General features: G+C 37.4%; 1 protein-coding gene across 1 annotated transcript; it reads left to right on the top strand.

Moving 5' to 3' along the window:
* Positions 1-2,507: 2,507 nt before the first annotated feature.
* LOC148845667 (Ribonuclease III family protein) lies at positions 2,508-20,089 on the top strand. Its single transcript, XM_088955334.1, has 5 exons — positions 2,508-3,534; positions 13,407-13,611; positions 14,053-14,253; positions 18,905-18,991; positions 19,465-20,089. The coding sequence occupies exons 1-5, from the start codon at positions 2,678-2,680 to the stop codon at positions 19,780-19,782; spliced, it is 1,668 nt and encodes a 555-aa protein (XP_088811460.1). The 5' UTR covers positions 2,508-2,677; the 3' UTR covers positions 19,783-20,089.
* The last annotated feature ends 2,992 nt before the right edge of the window (positions 20,090-23,081 follow it).

Below are 23,081 nucleotides of genomic sequence, written 5' to 3'. Positions count from 1 at the left end.
ATATTAGAAGCCAAAGCCTATTATATTAGCACCACCATTATGAAATGTAGCTAAAGCTTGGGCCACTTGGGGAGCTCATAATGTGGCCCAAAATTTTAGGAATTCTCCCATTGCATTGGAAGAAACTCTCTTGTCGTCATCTCTTGCTTGAGTCAAGAAGCTGACCGAGGTCTTATGGAGAGTAAAGACCATCATCGAAAAGTGCTTGAAGCTTGGAGGCAATCTGGTTCGTGGCATTTCATACGTTCATTAATTCTTTCAGGGAGGCAAACGAAGGAGTGGATTGGATGGCACATCAAGCTCTTATGTAGAGTACCTAATCAAGCAAGTGAACCAATTTGTATACATATATTTCAGTATCTAGTTCGAATCCATAACGAATAAAATATTAGTAAATTTATGTAGAGTACTTGTATACATCAAGAAATACACAATGTATACATAATAGAGTATTGGTTTAGACACCTAATCATATTGATAACCTTTATACAATGTATACATAATAAAGTATTTTCTTGAGGCATGAGGTATACGCCTTGAGGCAGGGTACATAGATTTTGCCTTACAATTTTGGTTTAAGGCTTAAGCCTTTGTCGGAATGAGGAATAAGCCTCAAGTAGAAAGCATTGTTTAGTAATTTCATGCAAAAAATACATATTTTTATAGTTCAAATATATAGAAAAAGCACTTCAATAATTATGGGCCAAATAAAAGGAATAAAAATGAAAAACCAAAGGACAAATCAAGTTCTATTAGTTTCTTTTAGTGTTTTAGCCTAAGAGAGTTTAATGCGAAAAAAAAGGGTAAATCAAGTTATTAGTTTCTCTTATATAAATCAAGTAGATTTTTCTCTTAATATTCTTATTTAACATCCCAAGTATGTTATTTTTCTCATTTCTTTTCTTAATAGATTTATTTTTCTTATTATTGATTTTTTGCATAGATCAAATCAACTAAATTGTTTCTTTTCTTCCCAATTGTTGGATGACCATAACTCTAATGTCCATAAGAATAATTTTATAAGGTTGCATTTTAAAACATAAAATGTATAATGCTTATAATCGTTAAATGGTTAGTTATTATTTTATTTAATGCTTAATTATAAACTTCTATTTTATAGATATTTGTACCTTCCATCATTTTAACTTGGTATATTATATCTTATTTTTATCATTTATAAACTTTAATTAATTTTTTTAAAACTTTGAGACTTACGCCTCGCAACACCTTGAGGCTTATGCCTCACCTTTTTGGGCCATTACACCTCAACTATACCTTTAGCCTTTTAAAAACTTGTAAAAAAATATATTATAAATAAAAAATAAATTTACATAAATCACAAATCCAACTTACGGTCCATTTGGTTTGTAGTTAGAATCGGAATCAAAATCAAAATAGCCTATTCTTTCCACCTATATAGACAAGAATTGAAATCAATTTGAATAGATTCTCATTCCCAAGGGAGGGAGAGGGATCACCTGGAAAATGAGACTCGATTCCGTCCAACCAAATGGACCCTTGTATTTATGTAGATTTTTCTATTTAACCAAACCGTGGGGCACTTTTTGTAACCGAACCGGTAGTATCAGTTTTTTGAAAACTAGGAACCAAAACCTATCGGTTAACCAGTTGACCGGTTCAATTAACCGTTAGTTCGGTTCGTCGGTTTTTTATTTTTTATAATATAAATTATAAAAATATATAATAAAAAATTATATATATATGATATTCTACTTTAAATAATAAATAATATATCATATATTATAAATATATATTTATATATAATGCATATTTATTAATTTATAATATAGAAAAATATATATATAATATATATAATATACATAAGTATATATAAAATATATAGAAATATATGTATACCGGTCGATTCGGTTAACTGCCAGTTTTCTATATTGATTAACAGAAACCGAATCAGTACCTTCGGTTTTTTAAAAATACTGAACCAAAACTGAACCGACTAATTTGATTAACTGATTTTTTTTATTCGGTTTCAATCGGTTTTTACAGTCGATTCGGTTTTTTCGGTTTTTTTTCTCACCCCTAATCATTGGCTCGATTCAGATTCAGCGGAAAGGAAACAAGGCAATATCGGATCTTGATCCAATTAATAAACGGACTACGTTTAGATTCGGTCATGACTAAAATGGATATCCAAATCCCACGTAAACAAATCAGATTAAATCCGATCAATTTCCAGCCCTAATGTGTGAAATAACAAGCCGGGTTAAGGCCACTTGAATTTAATAATTCTCGGGCCGACCCGGTCCAACTTTCTTAGTTTGATTAACTAAGACTGTGTTTGGTTTGGAAGAAAAGGTAAGAAAACCAACCTTTCTTTCAACCAAACACGGTCTTATGGACCAATTGTAAACCAACGGTTTTCAGTCCTGTGGAGCTTGAGCCATTCAATAATTTTCTTTCTGGAACAAAAGATTCCGATCCAACGATTCTCCATACAGGCATCGCCTTTCATTCAAGTATCTTGTCTCCCTGATATTTTTGGAGCGTGTTTCAAGTTTCTACTACACGTTCCCTCCTTATCCACCTCTCTTCTGCTAAACCCTGCAACAGAATAATTCACCCAAAACCTCCGTCGATGGTGACTGAAGAAGCTCTTCCCAAACTCAAACAGACGTAGTTTGAGAAAACGAGGTTTCAAATGCTCATCCATTCGTCTTTCCATAAAGACCCCGCAGCTCTATTCTCCCCATCTATGGAGCTCTCTTCTCCCTTCAAGCATCTCCTAAGACCAAATGCCTCACCTGCACATGACCTTTCCTTTTCTTCCAGCTTCTCCGCTTTTCCCCTTCAAATCCACCTTAGAAATCCAAAATTCAAACAACCCATTTCGCCAAATTTCCGTATCTTCGCCGTTGCCGTAGACCCCCAAGAACTTCCCAGGAGCAGTCCTCAAAGGCTCCTCAAGGAGCTCGAAGAGCGTAAGAAGGTCGTCTTTCCGAAGAAAAAGGTTCCCCCGAAGAGATTCATTCTCAAACCCCCATTAGATGACGCCAAATTAGCAGAGAGATTCCTTAACAGTCCTCAAATGTCACTGAAAGCGTTCCCTTTATTGAGCTCTTGTTTGCCATCGTCCAGACTCAACAATGCCGACAAGACTTGGATTGACGAGTACCTGCTTGAAGCCAAGCAGGCTCTTGGGTATCCCCTTGAGCCGTCTGATCGGTTCGGCGACGACAATCCGGCTAAACAGTTCGATACCTTATTGTACTTGGCCTTCCAACATCCATCATGCGAGAGGACGAACGCTAGGCACGTCCGGTCAGGGCATTCGAGGTTGTGGTTTCTAGGGCAATACGTGCTTGAGTTGGCACTTGCCGAGTACTTCTTGCAGAGGTATCCGAGGGAGTCTCCAGCTCCAATGAGGGAGAGAATGTTTGGGTTAATAGGAAAAAGGAATCTGCCCAAGTGGGTCAAAGCTGCTAGCTTACAGAATTTGATTTTCCCATTTGATGATATGGATAAATTAGTTCGGAAGGAGCGAGAGCCGCCTGTGAAGTAAGTCTCGCTTTTGCTTGTGAATTGTGTTCTGTTGTTGTTTATGACAGTTTTTTGAGGTGCAGTTGGAATCCGTTTGCTTTAATTAGAATTTTGCACTTCTTTTATTTGGGTTTTGATGAATTTAGGCAGCTGATTTTTTCTATTGTGTTTTCAAGCCTCAATTAGAGGTTCTGAGAATGAATTTAATATTTACTTGATTTACGAGATTAATTTTAGACCGTTTTTAGTTTTTCTTTTGGGTTTTGATGGTCTTATTGATGAGCAAGTCCTATGTTCAACTTTTATTTTATTATTTTTTTACCTTCCATTTTGCTCTTAGGAAGTAGACATTTTTGACAACTTATATAAATATCTAAATCATGTCTCTTGATCGACAAATGAGGACCAAAAGTTGATTTGTTTATTATAATTAGTTTTGGGTTTTTTGCAATATATACAAACAAAAATTGTGTTGAAATGATTTTTCTTCCTGACCCAATGAACTTGCTTTCCCTTGTATGATGCTTATTTCAGATAGCTGCTAACTGGATTGGTTCTCTACCTGTTTAAAGAAAGGTCATTATATTTTCTTTTCATTTTCAAACCTTGTTGTGGTAGGCAAGGATTGGGCTAGAAAAATGTGTCCAAGAACTTTATAGAAGATGTATACCTTTTGGTTGAAATTAATGATCATGAGACTAGGTCCACATTCATGTAAGATGATGGAATGTGTGTCTGTCTTAAACACTTTTGACCCGGACATCTGAGTTTCATAGATGCAAAATTGAATCTTTAATCTTATTTAGATCCACAAACTAAGATTTAAAAATAGAAAGAAGATGAAAAATGTATAAGACCAATAATAACACAAAAACTGGTGATGTTTTGAGGTGGTTTGATGTTTAGAGGCTGATCTTCTCTTCCATTGTATCCTCACTGTCATGTTACTAGTGAGCCATTTATATTTTTTCATTTCATCTCTATATGCCCAAGTAGCAGCCTCTTGCTTCTGTAACCATCCCACCACTATGTTCGAGTCACCTTCAATAATCAACTTGTCCAAATTCAACTCTTTTGCTAACTGCACCCCTTGAAGTACTGCCAATAATTCAGCCCTAATTGAATCCCCCAAACCTGCTGGTCTTGAATACAACACAACAATGTGTCCATCTGTATTCTTCAATACCCCTCCAACTCCAGAGGGGCCTGGGTTGCTTTGGCTACTTCCATCAAAATTTAGTATAATGAAGTGATCATCCAGAGGTGACCAAAGAACAGAAACAGTCTCCTTGGGCTTTATTCACGATTCTTATTCCTTGGAACCCAAACCCATTGAAATTCTGAGTCTTCTGGACCCATTTCCATTTTTTTTATTGATAACTCAAAATTTCATTAAATGAAAGTGAATTGAATATTACAACTGCCAAGAAGCCCCAAACTGGGGGGCCTCTCTCACCAGTCCTTTTCCACTGTTTACAACAGATAAGTTACAATCCTTCTTTTTCTTTTATTTGTACAACATCATAAGACGCCCCAAAGCATCTGATTCCTATTAACCCCATCCTATGCCAGAGTGTCAACAAAGCCATTTGCCAATCTGTGAGTCATGTGATACTCAAATCTTTTGTAAGGCTTTAATTTCCCTCATGATACTTGCGTAATGCTAGGTTCTTTTACCATCATTTTCGTCCAATCCACTACCACCTCCAAACTCCTTATATACTCAAAGCTGGAATGTTAAGTGACCTGCCCAATTTTATTCTATATAAAATTGCTAATTATTCCATTCTCATAGAGTTTCCATAGCTTATTGGACCCAAGAACATGGCTTTAATGTTTCCTTTTGAGGCTTTTATTACTCATTCAATGCTGGGAGGCCCAAGATTACCCAAGCTTTAGATATCAAAGTTTAGTTCATAAGCATGATTTTAAGGCGGAATCCATTGTAGTGATCTCTTTATCTTTAATCTAGATGACTCAGCCATCCTTTGCCACCCTCTTAAGATATCATCCAATGTGAAAGGGTTAAAGGACTTCAATGTCTTCACCCAGTGTCCTACTTTAATCATAATATTTTCCAAGATCTCTGTTGGAAAATGTGGGGTTACTGGTTCAGATATGAAAATAGAATTGTATATATTCCTAGGATTGTGGAAGGATTGATTTAGAAAGTTTTTTCTTTCTATTTTTGTACTTTCTATTTTCTCTTCTTTCTATTTTTTCTTCTTTCTATTTTCTTTTCTTTCTATTTTTCTTTCTTTCTATTTATTGCAGCAACTTACTGTATAAATATGCCCATTGGCAATAGAATGAAACATATCAGTATTCTACCATTCCAAAACATGGTATCAGAGCTCTAGGTTTGTCAACCTTGAGATTTTTTCAGCCTTCATTGCCATTTTTTTGTGTTTTTCTGTTCTGGCCTTCAGTGCTGATCTGTAACCAGAAGTGTTCCTTTATTCACCTTTCCTGCTGGCCTTATTTTTCCTCCATTAACAATGTCTGACATGATTGCAACAAGTGGTCCTGTCCAAACCGTTGAAGGAGCAACAAATTCTCATCCTCACACTGGTGATTTGCAGAATATTCATGCAACATATAGACTGAATGGCCAGAATTACTTGAAGTGGTCACAACTAGTGCGTACCTATGATTTGGAGATGTTTGGAGAGAGACATATTAATGAGGTTGTTTAGCAGACTAAAGAACTTATGATTAATAGTTGTACGTTTGACCTTCTCTTTCTACGTTCTTCGGTTTCGGACAATCACTCCAAGAATCAGAATTGCAATCAATAATCAAAAGTAGAAAATGCTTGTTCCTGCTGCTCCACAAATATTAACTGTGAACAGATTTACCTTCCATGGAATTAGATCCCTCAGTAAAGTGAAGATAATTCCTAGTAAAAGTAAAAGTAAAAGGCATTTGCATGTATTACATTATGAATGTGGAGTTACATAGCAACTTTAGTCTTTAATTCTGTATGTTTATGTGAGGTGAGGTGGGGAAAAAACACTTTACATCTGTGGAATGTGGACAAACCTGTTTCTTTGTACAATTATTTTGTTTGGCAGACTGGATGAACGGATTTCAGTGGACATGCTTTTTTGGATTCAATTATGATTGTCAGTGTCCACAACCTGAACAAGCACACTCTCCTGTCCCTCGTGCAAACCCACTTTTTCAAAGGCTTACAATTATTCATGGACAGACCCTTCGCTCTGATGCCATACTATACTCTCTCTCTCTCTCTCTCTCTCTCTCTCTCTCTCAGCATTCAACATTTGAAAGATTACAATGTGAAAAACGAGCTTTTGGAAAATGGGAAGAAGTTTCCGAATAATTGGCAATGGTGTGATTTCAAGACATTTTAAGAAAGAGATCACATCTTCACTCCACAAATTCCCTGTGAATTGAAAACCCCTCTCGAAATTATCAGTGGGAGATATTCTCAATACACAATTGGGATACGCTTTCAGTGTTTGTGGGGCACAGATGTGAATTCTTTGAGAAAGCAATTAACCACAGGCGTATCGTATCTTCTTGGTTTTGGGGTTATTCTATTTCCACCACTCACTGAAAAGAGAATCAACCACTTTAACAACCCATCAAAACAAAAATCAACTGGCATGCTTCTGGTGACATTAATTTAGTCTGTTTGGCATAGTTGCTGTTGCTCCAGAAAACATGAACAAAGGCAAAAGCAAGTTGCCGGTCCATGATGAAGGGACGAGCAGTCCTATGGAGAAGAAAGTGGAATCCAATAGTGATTCAGGTCATAGAAAACAATTAGTAAGCTCGAATGTTGCCGAAATTTGTGCAGAAATGTCCTCTTGTAGTAGCTTTCATTCTAGCTTCAATGAAGCTGCGACAAGAAATCTAAGAGAGGATGCCTTGGGTAGTCAGAACTTCAACATGGTTTTCTTGCCAGTAGAATTTTTTAGACATGATGAACAATTGGGAAATGGTCTTATCAACATGGTTAGAACCCAGATGGAGAATGGCTTAAGCTTTGCCAAAATAGGTAGCGTTAACCAACTGCCGCGAAAAGAAAACTTGCGACTAATGCAGAATAGGAAATTTGTTTCCCAGACGGACAATTGAAGGGAAAAGGAAAAACTAGTCACCTCCTTGGAACAGGACCAAGGTTGGGCGAGCCAAATTTTGATGCTTGGGACGAAGAGGACTCCATGATTATGTCATGGTTGTGGAGTTCAATGACACCCGAGATCAGTGATAATTGTATGTTTCTTCCCTCTGCAAAGGCTATTTGGTTTGGGATGCTGTACGGGAAACCTATTCCAAAGCCCATGATGCTGCTCGTGTCTATGAGGTCAAAGTGAAGACTATGGCGGCCAAACAAGGGAGCAGAAGTGTTACAGAGTATGCAAATCTGCTGCAAAATTTATGGAATGAGCTTGATCATTATCGGGTTCTTGAGACAAAGTGCGCAGATGATGCTATGATCTTGAAGAATTTTATTGAAAGAGATAGGGTGTATGATTTTTTGGTCGGACTGAATGCTGAATTTGATCAGGTCCGAATACAAATTCTTGGCAAAGAAGAAGTGCTTCCATTGAATGAAGTCATAGCCCTTGTCAGAGCTGAGGAAAGTCGCCGTGGAATCATGCTTGAGCCTAAAGATCCCGAAGGCTCAACCATGGTGGCAAGGGGAGGAAGTTACAATGGTTCAAAGGGTGAGAACAATCACAACTTGGCTCGTGACACAACCACCCATGACTCTAACGATAACCTCTGGTGCACCTATTGCAAGAAGCCCAGACACATGAAAGATCGGTGCTGGAAACTTCATGGGAAACCTCCCACATCCAGTAAGGAATGGAGAAATCGAGGAGTTTCAAAAGGAGTTCAACAGGCCCATAATGTCTCCACAACCCCGCAGCAAGAACACTCAAGTCAGGGACCATTTAATGATGAAGAAATTGAAAGGCTAAGGTGCTTCCTGAAATCCTTGAAACCAGGAAGTGGTTCTACCTCTCTTGCTCTCTCAGGTGAGTCTTTATCTCTAGGATTACATGCCTCGGCTAGTGTTTTTCCATGGATTCTTGATTCTGTAGCTACTGACCACATGACACCCTCTTCACTACATTTTCTCACCTATACACCCTGTCCTAGTAATAGAAAAATTTTTGTTGCTGATGGTTCTTTCACCACAGTGGCAGGGATTGGGAATATTCAAATTACTCCATCCCTATTACTTAAAAATGTGCTTCATGTTCCTAAGTTATCCACTAGCCTTATCTCTATACATAAACCCACCCAGGATGTGAACTGCAATGTTGTGTTCTTCCCTTCTTATTGTGTATTTCAGGACCAGGTTTCGGGGAAGAAGATTGGACTTGCTAAGGAAAGAGATGGACTCTATTGCCTTGAAGCAACCGGCAAATCATCTCACACTGTTATGCATGTCACACACGAGTCATTCTTATCTACCTCCAATAAAGATTTAATTTGGCGTCATCATTTCCATTTTGGTCATCCTTCATTTCCTATTTTAAAAACAATGCTTCCTTCCTTGTTTAAAGGAATTGGTGTTGAAACCTTTCATTGTGATGTTTGTGAACTTGCTAAGCACAAAAGGGTTTCTTTCCCAATCAGCAATAAAAGATCTTCAACTCCTTTTTATTTGATTAATTCGGATATATGGGGCCCTTCTCAAATTCCCAACATTACTGGTTTTAGATGGTTCGTCACCTTTATTGATGATTGCACTACGATCACATGGATTTTTCTTCTTAAGTCTAAATCTGATGTGGGTACGATTCTTCCCAACTTTCATAACATGGTCCATACTCAGTTTGGTGTGAGAATTAAAAGGTTTCGATCTGATAATGCTACAGATTATTTTAATCAGAAATTGTCCCCATTTTTTCAGAAAGAAGGCATCGTGCATGAATCCTCCTATGTTAACACACCCCAACAGAATGGGGTAGTTGAGAGAAAAAATGGCCATCTTTTGCAAACCACCCGAGCCTTTATCTTTCAAAATCAAGTGCCAAAACAATATTGGGGGGAAGCTGTCCTTACTGCTGCCTACACCATAAATAGACTACCATCTAAAGTTCTTGACAACCGAAGCCCAATACAAGTCCTTTCTCAATTTTACCCTGATATTCGAGCCTCAAATAATCTCACACCAAGAATTTTTGGCTGCACTGCTTTTGTTCATGTCCATAATAAGGGAAAATTAGCCCACGAGCAATCATGCGTGTCTTCTTGGGATATTCCCCAACTCAGAAAGGTTATAAATGTTATCATCCAGCCACCAGAAAATTCTACACCTCCATCGATGTCACATTTGAGGAAGGAAAATCTTTTTTCACTCAATCTTATCTTCAGCGGGAGCCCTCATTAATGGAAGATAAGGCCTCGGATCTACTCTCCCTAGATGTATTACCCTCCTCACAGACATTCAATTGTCAAGAATCACATCCCTCTGAGTCACATTCCTCTGAGCCCCACATTCCCGAGTCTCAACAAGAGTCGAACAACCCGACCATTGAACTAAATTTGGATACTGTTAACCCCATGAATGATGTGCATGATAATGTGAGATATATGCAGGTTTACTCTAGGAGGAAAAATCCAGATCCTCAACCTGTGCAAGTCCAAGATTCAACTCCTAATCCTAGAACTGAGGGATGCTCAGAACCTGAACCTACACCTTCACAGTCTGAGTATGAGTATGACCTACCTATTGCACTGAGAAAAGGAACCAGAGAATGTACCAAACACGCATTGTACCCTTTAGCCAAATATGTAGCATTCCAAAGATTCTCTAAATCCCATAAAATTTTTCTAGCCAGTCTTAACACCATTCCGATTCCTAATACTTTAGCCGAGACACTTTCTAATAAGGAGTGGAGAAAAGCCATGAGAGTGGAAATTGAGGCATTAGAAAAAAAACAACACATGAGAAGTTGTGGATCTACCAAGAAACAAGAAGACGGTAGGTTGTAAATGGGTGTTCACAATTAAGTACAAATCTGATGGGTCATTAGAAAGGTACAAAGCGCGCCTGGTAGCCAAGGGATATACACAGACTTGTGGGGTAGATTATCAGGAGACTTTTGCCCCAGTAGCTAAAATGAATACAGTAAGGGTGTTACTGTCGTTGGCTGCTAACTATATATGGACATTCCACCGGGTTTTGGAGAAGGCATTAAAGGGAACAAAGTTTGTCGGTTGAAGAAAGCACTATACGGTCTCAAACAGTCTCTGAGAGCATGGTTTGGAAGGTTTACGGAGGTAATGCCGAGTACAGGTTACAAGCAAAGTCAAGGTGACCACACATTGTTTATCAAACACACAGACTCAGGGGGAGTTACTGCACTATTAGTCTATGTGGATGATATAATCGTTATTGGGAATGATAAAAAGGAGAAGGAAGCATTGAAAAACTGCCTTGCCAGAGAATTTGAGATAAAAGACTTAGGGAGACTAAAGTATTTTCTCGGAATTGAAGTTGCACATTCTAAACAAGGCATATTTATCTCTCAACAAAGTATGTTGTTGATCTTTTGAGAGAAACAGGAAATATGGCATGTAAACCAGCTTCCACGCCTATAGATCCCAATCATAAACTTAGAGAAGCCAACGAGAATGCAAGTGTAGACAAGGAGATGTTCCAAAGACTAGTTGGAAAACTCATTTATCTTGCACATACACAACCGGATATTGCATATGCTGTAAGTGTAATAAGTCAGTTTATGGATAATCCTAAAGAAGTTCATCTGCAGGCTGCTCATCGAATTCTGCACTATTTGAAAGCCAATCCAGGAAAAGGAATTTTATTCAGAAGAAATGGAGGACTGACTCTTGAAGCATATACAGATGCCGATTATGCAAGATCTCCAATAGATAGACGGTCCACTTCTGGTTATTGTACCTTCTTAGGAGGAAACTTAGTCACTTGGAGGAGTAAGAAGCAAAACGTAGTGGCTCGGTCAAGTGCAGAGGCAGAATTCAGGGCTATGGCACAAGGAGTGTGTGAATTACTCTAGTTGAAGATAATTTTAGAAGACCTGAAGATTCCACGAGAAGAGCCTATGAAACTATATTGTGACAACAAGTCAGCCATCAATATTGCTCACAATCCTGTTCAACATGACAGGACGAAGCACATCGAAATTGACTGACACTTTATAAAAGAGAAATTGGACAACAAGTTGATTTGCACTCCCTATGTGTCTACAAAAGGACAACTGGCCGATGTACTTACTAAATGGCTCAATAGTACAGACTTTCGGAGAAGTATAGCCAAGCTGGGAATGGAGGATCTCTATTCACCAGCTTGAGGGGGAGTGTTGGAAAACGTGGGGTTACTGGTTCAGATCTGAAAATAGAATTGTATATATTCCTAGGATTCTAGAAGGATTGATTTAGAAAGTTTTTTCTTTCTATTTCTTTCTTTCTATTTTTGTACTTTCTATTTTCTCTTCTTTCTATTTTTTCTTCTTTCTATTTTCTTTTCTTTCTATTTTTCTTTCTTTCTATTTATTGCAGCAACTTACTGTATAAATATGCCCATTGGCAATAGAATGAAACATATCAGTATTCTACCATTCCAAAACAATCTCTTCTTGTGGCCTTGACTTGTCCAGGAAGGTAGGAACATTCTATTGTTCCTCTCCTACCATAAATCCCAAAGTCTAGCTGCCCCAGTACACTTCCTTCCATTAGTGTCTCTCCTTTCTTGATAGGGAAAAGAAAGATGGCTTAAATAAACTCTCCAAACTGGGGGTGGGGAGGCACTTGCAACCAAACAAGTAGAATGAGTAGAAGAGCCTTTCCCAAATCCAAGTAGCAAAAGAATAGGATATTAGTAGGTGATAAGCAATGCTTTAAAATGTAGAAGCATGAGACATAGTTCAGAACAATAGAGGCATAAGCCTCCTTAAGAAAAGGGAGATGAGGAGGAAGAGGAGGAGGAGGAGGAAGAGGAAGGAGTATCTCATTTTTTTTTTATGGAAGATGTCTTGTATTAAGAAGGAAGATGCAGATCCCCCTTTCGCACAAATTGGGCTGCATTTAAAAGGTGTTGGAGGGGTTTGGGGGGGGGTGGCCCAAACTTTCTTTCCTTTTTTCCTTTCCTTTTTCTTCTCTCTCTCTCTCTCTCTTTTTCTTTTCTCCTCTTCTCTTCTCTTCTCTTCTCTTCCCCTTCCCTTTTCCTTCCTTCTTTCTACCTTTTTTGTATGAGGTGTGCTTGAGGCATATGAGGTGTTTGCCTCTAGCATGCTCATGCAAAAGGTGTATGTATGAGGCATGCACCTCATGGACCTGAGGCATATGTTTCAGAGGCATCAGCACCTCTGGCATAAGCCTTAGGGCGTTTTGGGGGTGCCTTGCCTTGAGGTACACATCCAGGTGCTCACCTCCCACAACTTTTAAAACATTGGTGATAAGCAGACTCTCCTTTCACCACTTACCAAACAAAGAAAACATACATGAGGAGATGAGTATAAATAAGGCCTCCTTTTTGTAAAAAGATCACAAGAATTTATTTTTTGGTGTAACACCTCCTAACAGAAAGCCCATTTTAGGTGACACCAGCCAACACCAAACCTCCTTAACTGAAAAGGACAGGGGAACCACATGATTAGGAGAGAGAACCTTGGTAGCCTATTTCCATTTCACCAAGTGGAATATCTTTTTATTACTCCTACCATTCCAAACAAACTCTCTTTGGATCTTCTCAAGGTGTACAGATATGCTTGCAAATGCACTTATTATGAATGCAAATTTTGGATCTTATCATTCTATAATATTGTCTGAATGCCTAATATTTCGGATTCCTTTATTGACTGTTGGATTAGGTCTGGTAAATACTGCTTTATTTTCTACTAAGATACTGCTTCAAATGTGGTTAGGTCTGTCTTCTGGGCTCTGTTTGGAGCAATATACTTGTGTTTTGGCATGCCAGAAGTATATCGTGTTCTTTTTGAGGTCTTTGGAATGGACCCAGATGATGAGAGCTGCCAGCCAAAATTAAGGAGACAACTTGAAGATGTTGATTATGTATCTGTGGAGTTTGAAAGCAAAAGACTCAGTTGGCAAGATATTGTTGCCTATAAGGCAAGGATCATCTTTTTCCTTTTCACTTTTTGTTTTCCACTGAATTTTTTTTATGGAAACCTTGAGTAATTTTCCTTCTTCTGGAACAATTTTCTGGAAACCTTAAATTTTAAATTCCTGGGTAGGAATTGGTTTCCATGCACCGTCTGCAATATCGACTGCACTCAAGTTTCAGTTGGTTGGAATCATTTCAATCTAATGAATGGTACCATGTACTTTCCTGGGCTTAATAGAATGCCTGAAGTTCTAGGTTTGCAATCTAATTAAATGGAAGGTGTAGCAAAGAAGGTTACAATATTGCAAGATTATGAGAGGTCTTTATGAGATAAACAATGCTGGTACTTGTATTTGGCTGTCCTTATATAATTAAATGGTTGCAGATCTTAATTAGGGAATTATTGGAAATTTTAATTCCTGGATTAACAATGGTTTTATTTGCAGCCTCCAGAAGATGCCCTTTTTGCACATCCGAGACTTTTCCGGGCTTGTGTTCCACCAGGCTTGCATCGGTTCCGAGGAAACATTTGGGATTATGAAAGCAGACCCCAAGTCATGCAAGTACTGGGATATCCATTACCGATGACTGACAGGATTCCAGATATAACTGAAGCCAGGAACATTGAAATTGGACTTGGGCTTCAGGTAATATTATTATTTACAAACTCTCCTTTCTGTTACCACTCTGGCTTATAATTGTAAGATGTACAGATGTCAGATATCAATTTCAGATACAGATATTAGGTGTCAGAAGATTGAAATATCAGAGGCTTGTTATTCTAATCTAATCTCTACAATTATTTCATAAAAATAAAATATTAGTATTTCGAAATTTAGTAAAACAAATCATTGTACACATCAAGAAATTGTAAACATTGGCCATACATGGTCTATGCATGTAAACATGATCTTCACCTTCTCCAACAGGTGGGGGAGCTTGGGATGGTAACTTGGTAAGGGAGATATAGGAATCTAGGTCTGCAAGTTCGCAAGAGAAGAAAACTTGTTTAAAGAGGAAAATTTTGGAAGAGGAGAACAACAAAGTCTATAATAGAAGGACGGCCCTATTATTGTTTTAGCATGTGCAAGGGAGGAATTTTTGAAACATTTAATTCTTCACTCTGTGCCATATTAAAAGGATTTTAAATAAAATTTTATTGCTAAAAATGGCAAATACATCTTCATCAGGTAACAAGAGGTCACCCCATCCAACAGAAACTGAAACAAGACAAGTAAATAACAAACAGCAATCTACAAAGTACAAAAAGCAAAAACACCAAGGCTCTTTTTAAGCATTCACAGTGCACGAAAAATCAGCACCGAAGTCTTCTTTCTCCAGTCCTTGAAATTCTGGAAGCAGCAACACCCATCCAATAACTGAAGAACTGATTTTCACCACAACCTCTTCTACCCTTTTCTTTTTATCCTCAAAAATCCTTCTGTTTCTCTCCCTCCTTACCTCCCAACAAACAACAAAGGGGATACAGCAGCCATAAAATTTTGACCTTAGAACCACCTAAGGTTAAAAAAATTGTTACGTATCGGCCTGTATTGGGAGCACCCCGATATGCCCCTACAGAGGGTGTATCGGGGTTTTGACTGGTTCAGGGGGTGGAGGAACCTTAAACCGCCCCTCCTGAACCGGAATTGAAAAAAAAAAAGTTAAAAAAAAAAAACAGTACCAATACTGCCTGATATGCCCCTAGTGGCGTATTGGGTGTATCGATATTTAGAACCTTGGGACCACCCTGAATCCTTGGCCAACAACAAAAATTTCAGCCGAATCTGATATAAGTACATGGATTAGTTAAAAAATCAACTGCTAGTAGTATTGTTATTATTTTTGTCAGACTTGTAGATAACTAGAATAATAAAGGTCTGGAAAAACTTCTACTCAAATATATGAAAAATGAAAATTTAATTTGCTGCCCATTTTTTTGGTTCTTTTAATACCAGGAATAAGGAGTCGATAATAAAAGAACTGTGTTAGTTATAATGTAATTGACTGCCATTGGTACAATGAATTGGGTGAAGGTGTGAAAAAGGAGGGATTGACACCATGTGGCAAAATCTTATCCAATAAGCTTGGATGTGGTGACAAACAGAGGCTGCCTGAAGTAAATGTTGTGTATTAAAATTTGAGAAGTTCTTTCTAGGGAGCCTGGGATGCTAAGGTATGGTGGTAAATTAAGGGAGAGTATGAAAAGAAACATCTTGGTTAAATTTATGTTGCTTGTGCTTATATATGTACATGTTAATGAGTTTGTATATTTAAATCCTTCGTGTTGGAAAGCAGCTTTGGGGAAGTGTTTGACTCAGGACAAATTGCAGAGTAGGGGCATGTCGATGGACTGTGTTTTGTTCAGGGAATAGGGAGACATCAAGCCATATGTTTCTGCAATGCCCTTTTACAGTCAGGTTGTGTTGCACTGTTCTTGCAAATGTTTTGGCTGGGTGGGATGTTTTCCTTTGTCCATTTTTCCAATTCTGCAAAGCTGGCAGCCAAGGCATCTATGAGGCCCATGGTGTAATTACATTTTGATGGCAATACAATATCTTAGCTATTCAAAAAAAAATGCACATAAAGAATTCTTAATAGATTATGCATGTATTATGTGTATATTGGACCTGCTAGATGTGAAACCTGTGTCAGGATTCACTGGCATGGCTGGAAAATTGAACAGGGTGGATTGAGCCAGACTAGGTAGGGGTAATCATGGACCAGGCCAGGGCCAGGCTTTCAGGCCTATGACTTTAAACATCATCATCATCAAATATTAAATATATAATATTTATATTATATAACATATAATATATGTATAAGATATATGTTATACTTTATATAATATAAGTTGTAAAATAACACATTCGTATATGTATAACATCTGTATATATTTGTAGTCTGGGCCAGGATACAAATGATCACTCCTAAGGCCAGGCCAGGCCAGAAATTGCCACCCCTTATGATGCCTAGATATGGATAGCAACATGGACACAGATATAGGCATGGGTATTTATTAAATATGCTTATATCATGTTCATAGATTTCAAGGCGCCAAAGCAAGGCTAGGCAATTGGGGGGCGCCTTGTCGCTGGTGTAGCCTAGTCGCCTAGGCGAAGGATTTTTTTATGTAAAAAAGGTAGTTCCCTAGGAACCATAACCATATTTCCTTGATAATTATTCATAATTTTTATAAGAAAAGTACAAAGTTCGTGTTAAAGTATAGAAAATCAACATATTCATAAGAAGAAAATGAAGGAAAAGAAAATTCAAAAAATATAGGGGCTGAATCCTTATTTGAGATCTTTGAGGGTTCATTACAACATTTAGCAATGTTTGTGTTGATTAAACCCTAACAAATAAGAAAATAATAAAAAGAAATTGGTATATAAACACACAAAATGAATATTTTAGTTTAATAGTGTCTATTTTATAAATCTAATCTCAAAAAATAAAGAATAGAAAAGTATTTTATAATAGAAAGTACAAAACTGCTTGGTGATTAGGCGAGGGGAGCCTCAAAGGGCACCTTGTTGCCTAGGCGTCGCCTTGATAACTATGATCATGCTTTGATATTTCTACTTTTCATTCATTTACAAAATCCACAAAAGGAATCATAAACTCCCTTTTACTTCCTTCAAATTTCTTCTGTTGTTATTTCCAGCCAAATGGTCCAGCTTAGTGCCCCAGGAAGAATCTGCCATAATTAAGCTCCTAACATTTAAAGATATTTTTTTTTTATTTTATGAATAAACCTTCATTCTTTTGATATGCTCAATATTATTCAGGGATAGCAGCAAGTTGTACGTTTTTTATACACTTAGAACTTGCTATCAGAAAGATTCCAACAGCCACCATCTTATCGAACTTAACTTTCATGGATCTTGCTTAGGCAACCCAGGTCGGTGGAAGTAGGAGGTGTATTCGGTAACAGTCAAAGAAGCCTAATAGCTTTCTATTCAGAGCCTATAGACCATGGTAACTCAACAATGTAGAATTATTGACCGTTCTATAAGGATTCAAGTTGGCAAAAACTCTAGGTTATAAAGACCTTCAAGAGCAGTTTTGAGCTGGTTCAGAAACAATGACTAGGGCTCTTGGGCAGGCACAAAGTGAGAGATACTACATTTGGTTAGGGAGTTGAGAGGAATTTCTTATGGGTACAGTGTACAGAGATCAGCCAACAGTCTAGCTGATGTTCTAGCTGGGCACGAGGTAAATAGAAGGGAACTATTTTGGGTGATCATTTTTCCTGCAGTCACGTATGAGATGAATGCTTGTACAATGATTAGGTAGCACTTGCTAGCCTAAACTATTAGAAGGGTTGTGTGGTACATGCTGTAATATACACACTTTATCAAAAATTAATCTAGAAAGAAGGAAAGAAAAGAAAAGAAAAGAAAAGAAAGAAGGATTGGGACATGATGGCTAATGGCTGGTCAAGAGTATTTTCTTGATCAAGTCCTTGTAAATTTTACACGAATGTCAAGGTTAATATTCGAAGCATCTTATTATGTACAGTGCAAGTGGGGTTGCTATTAGCTAACTAGGATTTATGAATTTTGCATTCGATAGACTCGAGAACATTTGAAATTGACCTATATTGTCATTTAGCTGATACCTGTGCATCCAATACAATATTCATAAAACTAGTGCACTACCATCATTTAGGCAACAGGAACGCCCCAACTATACGGGTCGGCTACATAAATCCTGTTTTGCCACTCAGCTTTGTTTAATGCCAACACTACCATCATCAGATGAGTTGAAGAAATGCTACTTGGTATTTCCTGAGGCTTTAATCCTTGTATTCTACATTATTCAATAGGCTTACTGAAGTGAGGAAGTGACTGAGTGTTCCTTTTTGGTATTAGACTAAGTTTAGATGTGAGAACTTGTTTAAAGGAATATTGATAAAAAACCTGTTTAAAGGAAGAGAGGAAGAGAGAATTGAAATGATGGAAGAGAAGTCAGGGCTGTTTGCCCCCTTCTCTGAAAAATGTTCTTACAAACTTTTCCTTTGTTGCAGAGATTTCCTTAAAGCACTTCTTGAAGTCCTGGGACCAAATTACAATGACACTCTTCACTACATTCTGCGTTGTTCTTCCTTAAAATTGTTCAGTAATTTCATGTTTGATGGAATTAAGTTGGAGCTTCAATCTTTTCTTTGGCTTTTTTTGATTGTGATTTTATCATACTTATCTTTCAATTACACTGCATCTAAGAATTCAACATTTATAAATTCAATAAATGTTTTTCTGTCCTGAAATATCTTTCATTATTACTGAAATGCAGCTGTGTTTCTTGCATCCATCAAAATACAAGTTTGAGCATCCAAGGTTTTGTTTTGAACGCCTAGAATATGTTGGCCAAAAGATTCAGGTATTACCTTCTTCCTTTGGTTCTGCAGTTACTTCCCTTCATTTAGCAACAGTTTTAAGCTACATATGTAAATGTTGTGTTTTGAAACATTGCCCCATTCCATCAATCAACTTCGCTCTTACAATGTGAAATTTTATCTTTATGGTGTTGAGGCCACAGTTACTGGTTCATCATCCACTGTATCTTCATGGTTTGTAAATTATTTACTTGGGAAAAAAATTGGTTGCTTTGTTTCTTAGGCTTGGGTCTTGGGGAACTACAATTTCTGTTCTTTGTAGCTTAGGTGAAAAAGTGATTCTGACTCAACTGAGTCCAGGATCCTGTATGTTTTTTCCTATCCTTCTTGTCTCCCACTGGAAGAGAATGGAATAAGGTATAATTATGTCAAGAAAGTGGTAGTTACGGTTATGTGTACATCATTATGGACTGCAAATTTTTGTGAGGCTTCAATTTGATGTTTTCCTTTACTCTAGGATCTTGTGATGGCTGAGAGGTTGCTCATGAAGCATCTTGATGCTCCTGGAAAATGGTTACAAGAGAAGCATCGTCGCCTTCTGATGAACAAGTTCTGCGGGAGGTACCTTAGGGACAAGCACCTCCATCGCTTCATCATATATGGTGAACAAGTCCAGGACTCATATGAACACAATAGAAGACTAAGGAACCCAGCTACAACAGCAGTTCAACAAGCCATCCATGGGCTTTCGTATACTGTATATGGGAAGCCAGATGTCCGGCGCCTCATGTTTGAAGTTTTTGACTTTGAGCAGATCCAGCCAAAAGCAGTTTAAATATATGCGATTGTCTTGATTTAGCACTTCAATGGGTGAATGCAGCTTTTTCTTATTTATTTCCAGGTGGTTGTGAATTTCATCCACTGGAGAGAATTAGAGCTAGTGCTGATAACGTTCTGAAATTGCCAATGCAATGTACATATACATACATCACGGCAATGCATTACAATTTGTTTTACACCAAAACCATTTAGTGTAGCATCAGACAGTGATAACCATGTTCATTATGAGGTGTAATTGCTAAGCTGTTCTCTGGATCAGAGTGATTTCCTGGAATTTACCATTGGCTGCTTTTCTTCCTTGATATCATGGTGCTAATACTTGAATTCAAGATCCAATAGTGAAAGCTGGCTTTGATTATTTGTACATAAGAGAAGCTATGATCAATGGAGACCAGGTAGATATGAGAATCAGCCAAGCTGGGAAAGCTCCAAGTTAGACTTTGGTCAATCCCAGCCCAGTCTAATTAAGTAGTTCGGCATGGGCTGGCTCAACTGACATAATCTACCTATACTATCATATTAGTTCCTGTTTGGGAAGGCTAAGCACAGAGGCTTATGACTTTCTGAGGTGGGCCCCAAACGGACAGTCTATAAACTATGTCTGGTGAAAAATCCACATAGCTCAAATAGGCTAAAGTGGTTTATTTGGAATGCCATCCACTTCAGCCTCTTTGAATAGTTTATTTGGAGTGCTTCAAAGAAGTCGAACCAGCTTAGCTGAATCTTCAATGCAGCCGGGCCCTTAAGTGAAGTGACCTTCCTGTTGCATAGAAAAACAATCCAAGAGGGGGTGAATTGGGGGGTGAACTAATTTTGATTTTATCATAAACCTATTCTATTTTGAATTCTTCATAAGGAGTTTCTCAATTCACTATACTTTGTGAAAAATGAGGAGAGCTTAATGAGATGTAATCAATTTAAGCCACTCTTAGAACATTAAACTTCCTGGGATCTTCTAAATTTCTAGACGTATGAAAGTTGTATCAATCAATAGAGCACTCTTTGATAATATTACCTAGAGTATACGTTGTTGAAGGTGTTTTCAGTTTTTTATTAACGCGTCTCTAACAAATGCTTGTTGACAAAGGTAACTTGCTTGATGTTAAATGAAATAGATCTAGCAAAGTAAAAGAGCAATCAAGAATAAAATAAACAAGAGAGACATAAGGATTTCTAGTGCCCTTTCCTACATTCACTCCCCAAGGAACCCCTCTTGGAATTTTTCACTAACCAACTAGTTTCTTGGCTAATAGCAAAACTCTTACCGTTGTTCTGCCCTTCTCACCTAAGCACTACAACTAATTGGTTTTTACTGTACCAGTTACATCAACCTGATCATATTTAGGCTGCCTTTGGCATTCCTTATTTTAAGGACTTATCTCCTTTTTGCAGTTAAAATGCCCCTATGAAACCGAGTTTTTAATAGCAAAAGGAGGTAAGTCCTTAAAATAAGGAATGCTAAATGCAGCCTTAATAGAGTTGGTCACACCAAATTACATCAGATATTTCAATAGTTAAGCACATAATATGACCCTAGATAGCCTGATACAATAATAAAAGCACAAAAAAATATCTCCTTAGGATAGATATTAGCATTGTAGTGCAATCCTATTCAACACCATATGCAGGAACTTGGGCTTCAAGGCTCTTCCAAGTATTTTAGAATTTTAGCTCAGATTCAAATTAATTTTTCCCTCTTGCCTTAGCCTTTAAGATTTCATTAAGATTTTCCAATAGAGCTGTTTCTTTTAACCAATTATTCCTTAGGATTAGTTGAGATTTAAGATAATCTCAGAAGATTTTGGTTCAAGCTCACACAGTGACACAGAACAGAACCCCTGGTTTGGGTTTTCCTTATCATTGCCCCAGGGAAAATCATTTTTTCAATTAGTTCAAATGGGCTTTTTATAGAGAAATCTCAAATTTGACCATTAGGCTCAGTTTGAAAAGAGTATAAATACATACATAATGATATAAAATACAAGGTTTTGCATTCTCCATATTTGTATTTGTACTCCTTCTAAACTGAGCCTTAGAGGCAAGTACAAGACATTAAATGCCTTTTAGAACGTTTAAAACAGGCCAATAATAATTACTTTTAAATGCTTGAAAAAAAATGCATTGTAGGAGTTGACTCCTCATTAGTCTGGAGTCATCTCTAGAGCTAAGGAGACGACTCATCATACCATGAATCGATTCATGACATCTAGAATTTGAAAAATTATCACTTTTTTTTCCTACCTAAAACCAATCCAAATCATTTTTAAGCCCAATCCAATCATGTTCCAAGGTCAAGGGAAATTAGGGCAACCTTCTAAGGTTCAAATTAACTTTGTTTGAGACTTTCTTCATGCATATGAGCTGACTTACATGAAATGACTCTAAGAAGTCAGATTTAACTTTCTTCATGCATATGAGCTGACTTCCAAAATGTTTTCTTCATGCATATGAGCCCAATCCAATCGATTCATGCATATGAGCTGACTTACATCAAATTAACTTTGTTTGAGATTTTCTTGTGCATCCTGCTTGTTCTCTTTTGAGTTTCGATTGCTTTTGCACATGAGCAGCAAGTCTTTTTTCCTTCTCTTGCATGCCTCATGAAAGATGAAAACATTTTGGAAGCACTTGAATAATGATTTGCACAGCTTGGGATGCTTAGGATGTAGGACTTGAGCTTGGAGATTTTCTTGCATTTGGCTTACTCTTCTTTGACTTGGAACACTTCAGCCCTTTGAGCAGCAACCTTTTCTCCCTTTTCCATTCCCATTACTTGAATGTGAAATACTTTGAAGATTGAGCAGCATTTTTCTTTCCTCTCTTGCAAGAATTTTCTAGTGTCATGCTTTCTAGGTATCATAGTTGGACACTTGGACCCTTTATCTTCTTTTTGAGCTCCACTCTCATGTCCAAATATTCACATGTATACTTGCAGCACCCTCTAGCAAAGATTTGAAGTATATATGATATGATGTTTGAGTAATTAAAGTATAAAATGATATGGCAACCAGGTTTGGGGGCTTAGGAGGATGATACTCCAACCAATCAACACAATTGATAAATATCTAAACAAAATTCTATATTAAAATTTTATGCTTTTAAATTTTTGCATGTATCTTCATAATCATGTATATATGTGTATTTTACATACAAATGAAAATTGTAACAGGTTCATGTCCAGTGTGTTGATTATATTATTTTCTGTCAATCTGATAAAGTATGTGTTTCTTATGTGTTTATACCTTATAGTCAAATGAACTTTAGGATTTGTGTTAGGAAAAATCTATGATGCCA

The sequence above is a fragment of the Nelumbo lutea genome, chromosome 7 (genome assembly GCF_056320005.1).
Source record: "Nelumbo lutea isolate HS-2025 chromosome 7, American lotus-T2T, whole genome shotgun sequence".
Classification (NCBI taxonomy): Eukaryota; Viridiplantae; Streptophyta; class Magnoliopsida; order Proteales; family Nelumbonaceae; genus Nelumbo; species Nelumbo lutea.
This window is presented reverse-complemented; position numbering and strand designations above follow the sequence as displayed.

Coding starts and splice junctions, on each gene's coding strand:
- LOC148845667 (XM_088955334.1), top strand. CDS start 2,678: ATGCTCATCCATTCGTCTTTCCATAAAGACCCCGCAGCTCTATTCTCC. Junction 3,535..13,406: donor GAGCGAGAGCCGCCTGTGAA/GTAAGTCTCGCT, acceptor AAATGTGGTTAG/GTCTGTCTTCTGGGCTCTGT. Junction 13,612..14,052: donor AAGATATTGTTGCCTATAAG/GCAAGGATCATC, acceptor TTTTATTTGCAG/CCTCCAGAAGATGCCCTTTT.